At 39.1% G+C, this 16,079-nt stretch overlaps 1 protein-coding gene across 1 annotated transcript; it reads right to left on the bottom strand.

Annotated features, from left to right (window-relative positions):
- Positions 1 to 405: 405 nt before the first annotated feature.
- LOC135540291 (ADP-ribosylation factor-like protein 8B-A) lies at positions 406 to 15,389 on the bottom strand. The gene is made up of 7 exons (XM_064966859.1): positions 15,145 to 15,389; positions 5,792 to 5,872; positions 5,615 to 5,688; positions 5,282 to 5,375; positions 5,092 to 5,159; positions 2,862 to 2,932; positions 406 to 2,648 (listed from the first exon to the last, which is right to left on the bottom strand). Exons 1-7 carry the CDS (start codon positions 15,358 to 15,360, stop codon positions 2,599 to 2,601), a joined length of 654 nt encoding a protein of 217 aa, XP_064822931.1. The 5' UTR covers positions 15,361 to 15,389; the 3' UTR covers positions 406 to 2,598.
- Positions 15,390 to 16,079: the final 690 nt, after the last annotated feature.

Here is a 16,079-nt window from a genome sequence, read left to right as displayed (position 1 = left end):
ATTGAAGGTTAGGCATAAGATTAGCAGTGTGGTTAAGGCTAAAATCTCATTTTAAACTGTATGAAAGAAACAGGCGGGGTTTATAATTATGACTTTAAAACGTTCCCGGTTTTAAGGTGTGATTGGAGCTCCAGGTATGTCGTCAAGAAAGAGGGGGCAGGCGCATTTCAGCAATTGGCTACCATGCATGTCAGTCTTGCCGTGTGTCAAGCAATATCACCTTTGCACCAATAGAAAACATCCACAAGCATTAAAAAGTAGAGGGGCTCAGACAGGTGAAGAGTCAGAAAATACCCATGTCAAAACCAATCTGGAAGTAAAAATCTCTTCTTTTTTTCTTCACTTTCCGACATTTGTTTGTGAATCTGATGTTTTCGAGTTAAAATCATAGTTCGAGACTATTGGTAGAGTGTAGTCAAATGTTGTCCTTCATTTTAATGACAAAGTTCATCTTTAAGCATAGTTTACGTTTTTTATCTACCCAGATAACATAGTTACTAAATAATTCCAAAGTATTGACACCATAAATATATATTTCAAAAATGCGCCACAGAAAATATCGCAACTGAGGGTGAAAAACGATAACAGTACAATGTCTAAATTAACAAAAATGAGTTTCGATTTCTTGAATATATAGGAGTGATGTTTTCTCTTTGCTCAGGAAGGCACACTTTGCATGCTGTTTGCTTCAGAGATGAGATATTCCACAAGGCACTTTGAATTCTGCCACTCTCTCTCAGCTCATTGACCGCAGTAGACATCATTTCACTGAGGCAAATTACAAGCAAGGCTGATAACCACACAACCAACCCACTATCTTGACCATCAGTACATTAATATAAAATATCCATATGCGCTCACATAAGTAAAAATCTTAACAGCTTGATATTTGTACATACCTAGCTACTGAACTATTTACATAATTCATTGCTCAAAAATGTGATTTGGCAAAAAAAAGGCACAGGCCATAAAGCAGTTAATCTCACAGTAGAACATGACAGAGACAAGAAGGGAAACCAGAAAGTCCATTTACTTTCCCAGTGACATATATTAACATACACTATATATAAGCGTATGTGGACACCCCTTCAAATTAGTGGATTTGTCTATTTCAGCCACACCCGCTGCTAACGGGTGTATAAAATAAAGCACACTGCCATACAATCTCCATAGACAAACATTGGCAGTGGAATGGCACGTACTGAAGAGCTCAGTCACTTTCAACGTGGCACCGTCATAGGATGCCATCTTTCCAACAAGTCAGTTCGTCAAATTTCTCCCCTGGTCAACTGTAAGTGCTGTTATTGTGAAGTGGAAACTTCTTTGCGCAACAACGGCTCAGTGGTAAGCCACACAAGCTCTCAGAACGGGACTGCCGTCTGTACTCAGTTGCATCACTCACTACCGAGTTCCAAACTGCCTCTGGAAGCAACATCGGCACAATAACTGTTCGTCAGGAGCTTAATGAAATGGGTTTCCCATGGCCGAGCAGCCGCACACAAGCTTAAGATCATCATGCACAATGCCAAGCGTCAGCTGGAGTGGTGTAAAGCTCGCCGCTATTGGACAATGAAGCAGTGGCAACGCGTTCTCTGGAGTGATGAATTACGCTTCACCAGCTGGCAGTCCGACGGACGAATCTGGGTTTGGCGGATGCCAGGAAAGCGCTACCTTTCCGAATACATAATGCCAACTGTAAAGTTTGGTGGAGGAGGACTAATGGTCTGGTGTTGTTTTTCATGGTTCAAGATAGGCCCCTTAGTTCCAGTGAAGGGAAGTCTTAACGCTACAACATACAATGACATTCTAGACAATTCTGTGCTTCCAACTTTGTGGCAACAGTTTTGGGTAGGCCCTTCCCTGTTTTAGCATGACAATGCCCCCGTGCACAAAGTGAGGTCCATACAGAAATGGTTTGTCGCGAGATCGGCGTGGAAGAACTTGACTGGCTTGCAGAGCCCTGACCTCCACCCCATCCAACACCTTTTTTGATGAATAGGACCGCCGACTGCGAGCCAGGCCTAGGAGGGACCAACTCCATATTAATGCCCATGATTTTGGAATGCGATGTTCGACGAGCAGGTGTCCACATACACTACATGACCAAAAGTATGTCTTATTTTCCCTATAGCTTCACACAGGACTGTCTGGAGAACATGTATAATGATGAGGCCCCAGTCAGTGGCTAAACAACCCATCCTGAGGGTGTAGGATCGCTACACTAGTGTTATAAACAGTTGGACTTACAGGTGTGGGAAAAGCCTGTCGTTCAGCCCATAGAATGAAAAAGGCTGACAGACTAAACCTCTCTCCGTTCAAGAGACTGAAGTAGCACCTCATGGCAGAGGTGTAATGCCCATTCTGTGACTCATGGATGTGGTATTTGGCATTGACCAGGGGCTACCATCTTTTAGTAGTGCAGTAGTATGGGGGTTTGTGGGGGAGAATCATTGGATAAAATTAGAACAACAGGGAGGAACGGGCAGGGGGCACAGTGCAGCATCGGAGTTGGAGGGAACACTGTACATGTGTGAACAGAGAGTGAACAGGGTGTGGTAACATGGAAGATGGAGCTGGGAGGACAGAGTTCCTGTACTTTCAGCTTCTCCCAGATTTTGATTGTTGGATGAGCCACTGCAGTGTGATATCTGGAAGGCAGGAGACGCATGGGGGTCAGTGTGAGACAGGAGAGACAGCAGGTGAAACACGCAACGCCTACAGTGGTGTGTAAGTATGATTTGGAATACACAAGTTTATATATGTAGCCACTTTGGGTGCACCATGTTATTGTTCATTTGTTTCCTCTCCTCCAGCCTTCCACTCAGACAAGCAAACCGTTCCACCATCACCATCTTACTCACCTATGTTGTCTCTCTCTTTGCAGGAAATGGAGTAGCAGCAAATCTCTCTGTCTTGAATAGCTGCCAAGTTCCTGTAGAAAGAAAGCCATAAAAAAAATTGATAACCTGCTATCAACTGTGATGTTGGTGTTAATATTAACTGGCCAACAGAGGGAGCTGTTTCCTTTTGAAAACCTGTATCATTTCTAAAAGCAGTAGAGTACAAGCAAGGAGTTTCTAAACCCAGAGGTGCAACATCACAAGACTTCTGGGAAATCTTGCGAAGCAGACCAGGCTGGGGTTTGAGAAGTGAAACATCCTTCCTTAGTTAATTTTCTCGAAATGTAAAGGCACAAGATTCGAGCCAATGACTTAAGTAGTTAGTGCTGAGCGACTAGTGCTTTTGAGATCGGTTCGGTTTTGATTAGATTATTTAAAAAATCACGGTTTATGTGATTGTGGGTTGAATGCTGTAAAACAGAATAAAACAATCAATAGAAGTCCCATGATGGTAGTGACTGCCCATTACTGCTTATCACTTAATAACCATTGATTCACATTACTATACTTTAATAAAATATTTCAGTTGTGTATATTACATTTGTTTTATTTTATTACTTAATTCCAAGTCATCTCTATAGAGCTGCTGCCTATGCTGTCTGACAAAATTAGTATTTTGGTAGTTCTTCAAAGTAAATAGCGCTTACTTCTGAATACCAACTATCAATCACTTATATCATGTACTTTCAGGTAAAGATACCTAGCGAAGCAACTGCTCTCTCTTTCTCCCTCTCTCCTAACGTAGCAGGCATAAAAGGAACACACAGACCAGACAAGAAGGCGTGCAATGGATTATGGTAATTGTAGTTAAAGGAGTGCCTTTGATTTGATGGCCTGTAAATGTGCAGTTTGGCACAAGACAACCTTCAAACCCGATGACGTGTTTCTGTGCATGAGCTTAGCTAGCCAACGTCGCCTACAAGCGTGATCAGGGATTTCTACTGGAGAAGCCGTTTCTGCCCATCTTCATACTGTACTGTATTTGGTACAAGTGACAGAATAATGCAATGTTTCTCTATGAAAAAGGAAAATAAAGCTGATAAAGGCATGCCTAGAAAGTCACAAATCATAACTTCTCTTCTAAAATAAAACCATTAGGTCTTTGCTGATGTGAGATTAGTAAGAGGATAGCAGTATTCAAAACTCCAGCAAAGTACTTCAAGAATGGTAACTAATCTTCCAAGCTAGTTATGGTCATAAGAAGAAAAAAATAACAATAGAAAATGTGACTACAATATCTAACTTCTTGGGGACCTGACCAAATTCACATAGAAATGTCAGTTATAGATCTTTAATTCTCATTGAAAGTGAGTCAAAGCGGTAGATCTGTTCTATGTGCGCTATTTCAATGCTTTCCGTTTTTTAAGTTTAGTTTTTGTACCATCTAAACAGCGGTTTAGATGCTACAATGATTCTCTACACAATGGACTGCTTGTTTTGTCACAAACTGAAATTATGGCAAATTATTAGAATTGTAGAAACCAGGAAATGGTGGAACGATTTCTGCATAGTGCATCTTTTAAAAAGTAATTGTGTGTGATGAATGTCTTTGTACTGCTACTATATTAGTGTATCCATCTTGAAGTGGATAAGCACAGCCAAGGACACAGCATGGAAGGAAACTGAAAAGCTGTTGTTTAAAAGTTTGTAGAAGAAACAATTGTGACATCAGTGACGCCATCACCATTTCATAAGTACCCTGTTAAACCTGAAATATTATGAGAAGCACATGATCAGAATATAGAAAGGCCCTAACTCACAATGGCAATGTTCAATATCCATCTCCAGACTTCTCAAATCGGGGAGGGGGGGGACCACAATGGTAATGTTCAATCTCCAGACTTCTCAAATCGGGGAGGGGGGGGGACCACAATGGTAATGTTCAATCTCCAGACTTCTCAAATCGGGGAGGGGGGGGGACCACAATGGAAATAAGTCTGACTTTGTGATATCCCCATCACTTTTTAAAATGTATGTACAGTGTGTATACATGTGTTGTCAATAAAAATCAATCAAGGCACAATAAGAGAGGGACTCCTCCGCCGTCATTTAGTTAGAATGAGTATACTCAACTTTAAAAAAGGGGGTGTAGAGTTGATTCACACTACCTCAGCTAAGATGCATCAGATGTTGTATGATTACTTCTGTGGGTTTACTACTAGGAAACACCATCTTTTCTCTTCATACTCACATGTTTTCAATGAGCTGCTTCTCGTCTAGAGCACTGGGGATATCTCTTTTGTTGCCAAGAACCAAAATCTAAAAAGCCAAACCACAGTTTAGCTCATGTGGCAGAAATGCTTGCTGATCATATTAAAGAAACTCTGTCATTTACATGAATGCATTCAATTCAGCAGTTTCGGAAGTGTAGGCTTACTTACAGGAATTCCTTGCAACTGAGGCTTGTCTAACAAATTGTGCAGCTCATTCCTGGAAGCCTCCACCTTCTCACGGTCAGCTGCATCCACCATGTATCTAAAGAAATCAAATATTTAAAAGACATGGCACAAGTTGACAAACGCATAAAAAATAATGTTATGTATACTTTAAAGAATTGAACGTGCTCAAAACATACCCAACTCAATGTTCGACCATTGACTGGTATTCACTGAACGTGTCTCTTAAGACAAACAGAACAATCAACAGTCCTGTACTCTTCCTGAATATAAATTGTACCCATGAAGACCGACAAATGGACAAACTCAGATACTCACACAATTGCGTTAACTCCCCGACAGTAACGTTCCCACATGCTCCTGAACCTCGGCTGCCCTCCTATATCCCAGATCTGGAAAAGCAGAGGTCCCACATTTTTTCAACCATGCAGTAGGTATAGATTGCCACTGTGAAACATTACAGTAGCCTACATACTTTAGTGACTGAAGACCTACCTTGATGTTAACGTTGCCTTTTGTGATCTTCCTCATGTTGAATCCAACTGTAGGGATCATGTCTTCACTAAAATTCCCAGACTGAACAAGAAGAGAAAAGACCATTGATCACTTTTGAGTGATTGTACAAGCTGAGCTGACATGGAACTGACATGGAACTGACATGGAACAAGCTGAGCTGACATGGAATAAACATGGAAAAGCTAGGTCAAAGTGTTCCTAATTCTAACATGTTCTCTGGAATTGCCACCTGTATACAAGGCCTAACTAAAATGGTATACCAGAGACATAAACCTAATTATCGTGGCTGGGTTGCGTTTGTAAATTCACACTGGCTATCTACTCAGATTTGACAGCACTCGTCTGAGTGTGCCAGAGTGCGAAATAAATGATGAATTTACGAATGCCCAACACCCGATGAATAAGACCGATTCAACGTCTGCAAAAAAAAGTTATTCAATTGTTGCCAGCAGCAGTTAGGTCACCAACGGTCGAGATAACCAGCTCTGCTAGGGTGAGTAAAACGGTCAGAGTGAGGTGCTCTCTCATTTGTGTCTGCAAGTAGCTAGCGAACTCTGCCAGAGTGTCCAGTGTGCTCTGAACGCTGCGAGAGCGAAACGCTCAATTTACTAACAGACAATCTGACAACGCTCAGAATTTACGAATGACCTGGAGCGCACTTTGGAACACACCCCATATTTTGCACATTTCCTGTTATAAAAAAAACTGCTCACCTGCTAAAAGTTTAGTGGTATTTGCACAAGTGCCTCCCTTATGTACATTTTTTTGATAGATATTCTTTCAAAAATAATGTTACTTGATTCATTTCTAAGACTTGTAAGGGGTCACAACCTCTAGAGGAAATATGTTTGGAATGCAGACAAGTTTCAGATTTTAAAGGAGACAATTTGTCCGTTTGTCACTAAAGCCCCATATACCACCCACCACCACGACCTGTATGCTCTCGTCGACTGGCCCTCGCTACATATTCGTCGCCAGACCCACTGGCTCCAGGTCATCTATAAGTCTTTGCTAGGTAAAGCTCCGCCATATCTCAGCTCACTGGTCACCATAACAACACCCACCCGTAGCACGCACTCCAGCAGGTATATCTCACTGGTCATCCCCAAAGACAACACCCACTTGGCCGCCTTTCCTTCCTGTTCTCTGCTGCCAATGACTGGAACTAATTGCAAAAATCAATGAAGTTGGAGACTTATATCTCCCTCACTAACTTTAAGCATCAGCTATCTGAGCAGCTTACCGATCGCTGCAGCTGTACACAGCCCACCTGTAAATAGCCCACCCAACTACCTACCTCATCCCCATATTGTTTTAATTTACATTTTTGCACACCAGTATTTCTACTTGCACATCATCATCTGCATATCTATCACTTCAGTGTTAATTTGCTAAATTGTAATTACTTCGCTACTATGTCCTATTTATTGCCATACCTCCTTACTCCATTTGCACACACTCTATTTTGATTTTTCTATTGTGTTATTGACTGTACTTTTGTTTATCCTATGAGTAACTCTGTGTTGTTTTGTCGCACTGCTTTGCTTTGTCTTGGCCAGACCGCAGTTGTAAATAAGAACTTGTTCTCAACTGGCCTACCTGGTTAAATAAAGGTCTATCGCCTAAGAACCCTGTCTTATGAGAAGAATAGGTGCAGGGAGGCAGAGGATATTCAAAGGTCCAATGCAGACATTTTTAACACATTACATCATTTCTGGGTAACAATTAAGTACCTTACTTGTGATTAAAACATTTAAATAAATAAATTGATTTTTAGCAATTTCTCAAGCAAGAATTGTGCTAGGACTGACTGGGAGTGGTCTAAGTGGGGAGGGGAAAACTGAAAACTAGCTGTTATTGGCAAATCAACTTTTTATTTGTCACATGCATCTTAAACAACAGGTGTAGCCGAACAGTAACATATTTACTTACGGGTCCTTTTCCAACAATGCAGAATTAAATATAAAAAATCTAATCTAGAAATAGTGACATGAGGAATACACACAGTGAGTAACCAATAACAAGTACAAGAGGTCTGGCAGAGAGGTTTGGAAGTCTTATTGGTCTATTAACCAAAACTCCATCCCACCAAAACAGGCTGACGTTTCAGGTGGTCTTTCAAACAGCTCTTACACTAAAAAGGGCATTTTCATAATTTTCACAATATTATTCCAACCGCAGTGTGGAAATATAAAACACAGAAATATCACGTTTTTGAATGCACTGGGCCTTTAAAAGAGCAATGCGAATTGTGACTTTTTAGCCAACCCTAAATCATAGACTACACTCTCGATGACAGGACAGAGAAACAATTGAAGTCATTCTGCAGTCAACTGTCTTTGCCCTTTACTTGAACCCAAACAGTCTCTGAGCAAGACATATGCTTTGTCTGCTGCACATTAGTAACCACATGACTTGATTAGTCACCTGACCAGGCCAAAGTAGAAGTGAGTGCAGTGGTCTCGTGAGTGAAGCCTGGCTGGAAACACCACCACCCTAACATATTACAACTAGCCACATGGGCACTTCCCCATCAACGGCATGCATCTCATTCACTACAACACTGACTGACTCAGAATAAGTCCATAGTGTTACTCTCTCTACATCCTATAAGAAATACCTGGAAAAGTTTAGGTATCAAATTATGAACAATTTCTCATTCATCTTTATTATGTTGTTAGATACAGTAGAAACAATGACTGGGTGTTTTGAGGCAAGAATGCTGCTGAAGGGAATCAGAGCACAGAATGGAGTGATAAATATGTGTTTGATATCACTCTATTCCAGCCATTATTGTGAGCCGTCCTCCCCTCAGCAGCCTCCACTGCATAGGTCTTCAAGTTCATCTCATTCTGTTCTGTTGGAACTGTTCTGGTCAGCTAGCGTCTTTCTGTCTTTGATCTTGCACATCCAAACCGCTGTGATGTCAAGAGGAAAGGATCACGATTTCCAAGGCCTAATAATCAGCTTTTGAGAAACCCTAGAGTTGTAACACTAATGACAAAATGATTGTATAAGAGACCCTGGCCTGTTTGTTTAGCCAACGCAACTAGCTGAAAATCAAATTTATTGGTCGGGTACACAGTTTAGTGGGTGTTAGCTGTGAGTCATTGAGAGTGAAGACTGTGGGAGAATCTGAACTGCATTCTCCTCGGCACCTTCTCAAACCCCATTGGAGGAGAAAGCCAAAGGTTCCTCCCCTCTGACCTTTTCCAATGGGTTTTGAGAAGGTGAGGAGCGAGGACGTGAGCAGCATAACAATGTTTTTTCCATGCCAAAAATTAAAACACAAGGCAGACCAAACTCTTTGGTCCTTTGAAAACCTGCTATATGCTAAATATTGTGTGCTATAGCTTGGAAAATAAAATGTGACTCTGGATGACAACATAATGATGCTTGAGAATGCCAAGTGTGTGAAAAGCTGTCATTAAGGCAAAGGGTGGCTACTTTGAAGAAACTAAAACATGTTTAAAACTTTTTTAGTTACTACATGATTCCATGTATTATTTCATAGTGTTGATGTCGTCACTATTCTTCTACAATGTAGAAAATAGTAAAAATATAAAACCCTTGAATGACGAGGTTTGTGTGTATGTATATATACACATACATACAGTACCAGTCAAAAGTTTGGTCACACCTACTCATTCAAGGGTTTTTCTTTATTAGGTTGGAATGGTACTGTGAAATTGTGAATATTATGATAATGCCCTTTTAGTGTAAGAGATGTTTGAAGACAGCCGGAAATGTCAGCCTGTTTTAGTAGGAGGGAGTTTTAGCCTTCCATGGTGACATCATCATGCGGTAAATGAGTTAATCAATCAATAAGAGTTTCAAACCTCTCTGCCAATAACAGCACATTTTCAGTTTTCCCCTCCCCACTCAAACCAATCCCAGATAGTCCTTGCAATCTTCTTGCTGGAGAAATAGCTTTTTTCAATAACATTTTTTCTTTTATAGCCCAGCCTAAATGTCCACCAGAGGGCGTTATTCCTGATGTTTGGCTCGTTCATAAAACATCCTCTAATTAAGCTGCAAAGGCGTCAGTTTCTTCCTTAAACCGATCAAATTGCCCCCCCCCCCCCCAAAAAAAGGACAAATTCTTAATAAAAACAATTTTCCACCACCATGCTAGTGGCTAATACTACTTCTGGAATAAATTACCAAACTATAAAACTAGATAACCAGCTATGGGTAACTGTAGCTAGCTACATGACAGGAGTGCTAACTAGATACATTAGCTTACTATGTACATTAATAGCTTTATGTTGGTTGTTTTTAAGGTCAACATCAATAATTCCAAGGTCGTTGCCTCTCTTATCATTCCTCACTTTGGAAATGGACATTTAAGGTACACTCGGACGTGACGATGCAAAACGTCATTCTAGGGCCGAGTGTTGTCTACTTTGGCTGCGTTTCAAACTCATAGAAGACACACTCGTCCACTGACCCTCGCCTTATGCCCTTGGGGGAATCCCCGCAGCCATATTGGTCGTTGGTCCAAATGATTAGCCAAGCAAGGGAAGTTTGCAACACAAGCCCTTGTTTTTAATGGAGTTTGCGAGTGTACAATTACATTCACTACTGGGCTTGAAACGCACAGTAATTCAATTCGCGATGATTGTACATCCGCCAAAACATAAAACCTCAACGTCAATATGGAGTCAACATACACGTACGTGTAAGTAAAAAACAAATGTAAAAAAGTTAGAAATTGCTACTAATGCACATGACGGTAATTATGTTTTTGTTCGGTTAGCTTTTGGGAATTGTAGAAAAAAACATCCTTCAGCAGTTCCAGGTAGGCAGGCTAACATTATTTAGCTAATTCATTTGCTAGCTATCATACAGTAGGCATATATTAATAATTATATTTTATGTAAGTAGACATACAATCATAATTGACTATCGCATTTAAGGCACCCACAAGCTACCGGTGGCCGAAAAGACAATCGCGGGATGAACGAGTGACGAATTTCCGGGCAAGGGAAGTCCATTTAAAAATCATTCCTTCCTCCTTATTTTTTTAATTATTAACAACAAAACAATACAGAAAGTACACGAGGGAACACAGGTATATATAGATTATATACAATGGACAATCGAGCTAGGGGGTACAATATCACATAATTAATAAAGGACCTTAAGGGACATACATAAAGTTACAATTCTAACAGCTTTTTTTGTTAGTAGAGTATTTAACTGTCTTGAAATACAGTTCAATTTATTTTTGTAGAGTAAGAATAATGAAATTAATTACATAAAAATGTTTCAGCTTATTTCTATCGTATGTAAAGAATCCAAGCAGTACATCTCTCCATATTTTTGTAGAGTAAGAATAATGAAATTAATTACATAAAAATGTTTCAGCTTATTTCTATCGTATGTAAAGAATCCAAGCAGTACATCTCTCCACAATAGTGTAAAATCTTCATAAATGTGTTAAATTATAAATCTACTGATGTCTTGCCAGTTTTCTTACATGAATACAATGCCAAAAAAAGATGACCAGAAACAGTGTTGCATCACAAAAGGAGCAATTTGAGTTGATGTTTTCCTTAAACTTCTTCATATAGTGGTTGGCAGGATAATATTTATGAATAATTTTAAAGGAAACTTCCTTTATTTTGTTAACAAGTAGGTATGTGTGTGGCAACATCCAAACTTTTTTCCAACAGATATTATCAATAAATCCATTCCAATAAGGCATGACATAAATAGATACAACATCCTGCTGAAACAAGGTTTGTATCGCTCTGTTGTTGAATGGACCAAAAGAGAAACAAATCTTTCCTACTGATGAGTCAACAGGGTCAACAGAAGGTAGGCTCTGAGGGTCAGGTCTTGACACGTTCCTGAATAACAGAGCAACACCTGAGGGAATGGCATCTAAAACAATTGCAAAATTTGTAGGTGTTACAGGGACCTGGTAAAGTAAAGTTCCTTATAACTGATAAATAATAAAAAAATATATCCCATTTAGAATTTTGTCCAAAGCGACTTATAACTGAGTAAAAGACCCTCTGCATTTACCAGTTGGCTCACCAATAGGACATCATTTCGGAATCAATATTCTAAAAACAAAGAAGTATTTTTATACAATATATCCCGATTATTCCATATATAATATCTGTGTGGAGAAAATATGTGTTTATAAATTAAGGACCATGACAAGAAAACCTGCCGATGAAAAGCAGAAAGTTTCACTGGAATTTTGACAATATTATAATTGCAAAAAAACATGGAAGTTAAGGTCACCAAAATTAGAGAAGACATGATGAGGAATAAAATTCTAGATAGAAGTGAGTCTTAGGAATTGTTTTATCCAATTGATCTTAAAAGTATTATTTAAAGTAGTAAAGTCGAGAATTCAGTCCACCATTCTCATAAGTGTTCATCACAACAGTTTTCCTAATGTAATGGGTACGGTTTCTCCACAGAAAGTTGAAAAGCATCTGGTCTATCTCCTTGCTTATTTTACTGTCAAGATATAAAGATAGAGCACCATATGTTAGTCTAGAGATACCTTCAGCCTGGGTTATTAGGACTCTTCCTTTTAAAGATAAATCCCTCTGTAGCCATTGATTTAGCTTCTTCTGGGTTTTTTTTAATAAGAGGGTTCAAATTGAGTAAGCCTCTAGACTTCTGATCCTTTCTAATGGTTATGCCTAAATATGTAAGTTCTTCTTTAACAGGAATACCATAATATGAAGGTGTCACAATATCTTTGACAGCTAAGAGTTCACATTTATTAATGTTAAGATATAGACCAGACGCTTTGGAAAAGGATTGTATCACATTGATCGATATGGGAATTTGGTTAGCGTCTTTCAGAAAAAGGGTAGTACCATCAGCCAGCTGGCTTATAATCATTTCTTTACCAGCTATGGAAATACCTTGTACAGGACTATTATTTAAAGAATTTGCAAGAAGTTGGGTGATTAATAAAAACAGATACGGGGAGATAGGAATTAGGCAAGGTTGTCCTCTCTTTAACTCAAATCTAGGTGAGATGCCATATTTCAATTTGATAGAGCTGTTACCATTTGCATAGTCTTAATAGCCTTACAGAAAAAATCCCCAAAGCCAAGTCTCTCAAGGGAGTGGAAGAGAAACTGATGCTCTACCGTGTCAAATGCTTTATAAAAATCTACAAATAATATGAAGCTATCCTCAGTTATTAGGTCTGAGTAGTCAAGTACGTCTAATACTAGTCTGACATTGTTAGAAATATGTCTGTTCCTCATGAAGCCAGACTGTTTCATCAATGATTGCATCCAGGACTTCTTTAATTATTTTTGCAAGTAGTGAGGCTAATATCTTATAGTCATTATTAAGAAGACAAATTGGACACCAGTTATCGATGAGCAGCACTTCTTTATTAGTAGGTATCCGTGTTATTAACCCCTGACTCATTGTTGGAGGGAGAACATTGTTTTTAATACTCTAAAAAAAGACTTCAAATAGGAAGGGAGCTACTTATTCAGAAAATAATTTGTAAAATTATGATGTAATTCCATCAACACTTGGTGATGTATTGTTCTTTAGATGTTTGATAGACGCTAATCTCTTCAACTTTGATGGGTTCATCACACTGTTTAGAATCTATATCACTGATAGAGTGAACATTATTCAGTGAGTTAAAAAAACATATCTGTGGATTCCTGACAGTACGTAGAGCTATACAATTTTCTGTAAAAATTGCTACAGTATTTAGCGATTAATTTTTGGTCATCTAATAACACCATCAATGTTAAATTTATGGATAGCGTTATTTTTAGTGTGAAATTTCTCAAGTCTAAAGAAATAGGATGAATTCTGTTCGCCCTCCTCAATCCATTTTTTCCTAGATCTAATAAAGGGTCCTTCTGCTTTTAATCTATATATATTATCCAGTTTATTTTGTAACTCAATTAGTTCCATCTTCCCCTCCCGCAAGAGGCCGGCTGGGGACCACTGAGAAAGGGAAGTTATCTTAATGATCACCTTTTCCTCCTCAGCTCTTCTGGTCTTAGCAAGATTACTACCATATTTTCTAAGGTATTTGGACACCTCAAATTTAAAGAGCTCCCAGTTCTTGCAATAAGATCTTTCTTCACAAGCCCTTTCCCAAAAGTGTGAGAGCAGATCTTTTAACCTCAAATTTAACTATATCATTATTTAATAATGAGCTATTTAGCTTCCAGTAGGATGCTCTGCCAAGGTTAGTATCAGGGGTAAATATTTTGATATCAATGTAAATAGCCCTATGGTCTGTGAGGGGAGTAGTACAAATATTTGTAGTAACACACTCACCATCAATACATTTGGATATAAGCCAAAAATCTATTCTAAGTACTTGTGTAATTGTAATGTGATATTGTACCCCCTAGCTCGATTGTCCATTGTTTGTAATCTATGTATGATTGTGTTCCCTCGTGTCCTTTATGTATTGATTTGTTAATAAAAAAATATTTAAAAATAAAAATGTAAAATCTGTGAACTTGCCAGTTATAGCTAGCTAATAAAGAGCTAGGTTAAGAATTATCCTGTAGTACTGCATTTCATTATTTTGTACAAAGTGTGCAAAACAAAACAACTTGTATGTTGACTTCACCATTGCTGACGTTTTTTTAGCGGATGTACAATCGTAGCGAATTGAATTATGAGGAGTTTCAGGCCCCGGATTATTCACTCGCAAAACCCAATGAAAACGAGGGCCTTACAATGCAGACTTCCCTTGCTTGGCTAATCATTTGGACCGGATTCCCCCAAGGGCATGTGGTAGAGGGTGTATTTTAAGTGTTTGGAAAGTAGCCACGGTGGAAAAGTTTATTTACCACTTTTTTTTAAGTCAGGTGTTTCACCAGCTGGGTAGATGACATTTGGACGTCAAAAGACATGCCTACAGGAATAATATCGCCCTATTGTGGGCATTAAGGCTGTTGCTTGGCCTGTTGTAGCTAGTAAAAAGGGAAATTGGCTAATTAGCTAGATGATGTTTTAGGAATACATCTTGACTAGCGAGCAAAATAATTTTTTGCCAAATTCCCAAAAAGTGGATGAACAGTCTGACTATATTGCCATCAAACCACAAATAAAGACCTCTAACTAGCTGTTGATAGCTAGTTTGGAAGGTTAGCCGCGAAGTATGACTTGTGCTATTGTACGTTAACGTCGCTGGCTGACTTTGCAGAAGACAATTGTCGGATAGGCTAGTCAATCAATAATATAGAGGGACGATACTAAATCGATATTGCTGAAGTCGCTAACTTAGCTAGTTAGTGCTTAGGTAACTAGAAAGCTACTATAACTAGCTGCTAACATTAGCTAACAGCAAAATAAAAACTTACAGCAATAACGTTAACAAAGGTGGTTTTCCCCGAGTGTTGAAGTCCAACCATAGTCAACTCCATCTCCTCTTTCCAAAAGAGGGACTTGAACCAGTCCAAAAGCCGGTTTATGAGTGCCAGCATCTTGAAATTGATATTACCACTCAACTTCGACAGAAAACGACCAGTGTTGTGGCGTTCGCACAAAAGTGTAGAGGAAATGCTTAGTGCTGTCATATGACTTGCGACCGCGCACAATGGACGCTTCAAGAAACGCATGCTCTCTTCCTTTCTTTTGTCCCTTCATATACGGTCACTGGGTCAATCTCAATTGTATTCTCGTCGCGTCCTCTGTATTCCCTCCTTCTCAAAACCCATTGGATGAGAAAGCCAGAAGTCCCGCCTTTCTGACATTATCCTCCAATGGGTTTAGGAGGCAAGGAGAGGATGCAAGCGAAGAAATTGAGATTTTCCCACTGTTCTACTTCTGTCCAGTGTCCACTCTTCCTTCCTTGCGCCCTTTACTATGCTCAATTTTGATAGTTTCTTTCTGTCCTTTGACATTGATTGCATTGATTTTACTTGTTCAAATCTTGTTAAAAAAAAGTAATATGAGGAATTAGAAGATGCCTCTACATGTTTTTGTCATAGCTGAGAGAACAGTTAATGTTCTTATCAGTAATTTACATTAGTATTATTATTACTCTTAAGAAATAGAAAAGAAGAAAAAAACAGTATTAATTGTGCAAAAAAAGTAAGAAAAGCTGTAGAAATAATAATTACTATTGATGAAAGACTGCACAAATGAAGGAAGCAAGCGATAAACAAGATGACAAAATACAGGGGAATTATAGGTGGCTAAATGCACGTTGTTCCTGTAGAAGACTTCAATTTGTTCACTTGGGACTAGCTGCCATGCTATCTCTGAAATAAAAGCATTCCTGCAACACATGTCA

The sequence above is a fragment of the Oncorhynchus masou genome, chromosome 5, assembly GCF_036934945.1.
Source record: "Oncorhynchus masou masou isolate Uvic2021 chromosome 5, UVic_Omas_1.1, whole genome shotgun sequence".
NCBI lineage: Eukaryota > Metazoa > Chordata > Actinopteri > Salmoniformes > Salmonidae > Oncorhynchus > Oncorhynchus masou.
The sequence above is the reverse complement of the archived record's forward strand: the minus strand, read 5'-3'. Positions and strand labels throughout refer to the sequence as shown.

Coding starts and splice junctions, on each gene's coding strand:
- LOC135540291 (XM_064966859.1), bottom strand. CDS start 15,360: ATGACAGCACTAAGCATTTCCTCTACACTTTTGTGCGAACGCCACAAC. Junction 5,873..15,144: donor CCTTTGTTAACGTTATTGCT/GTAAGTTTTTAT, acceptor CTTCTTGTTCAG/TCTGGGAATTTTAGTGAAGA. Junction 5,376..5,614: donor CGGGGAGTTAACGCAATTGT/GTGAGTATCTGA, acceptor TGATTTCTTTAG/ATACATGGTGGATGCAGCTG.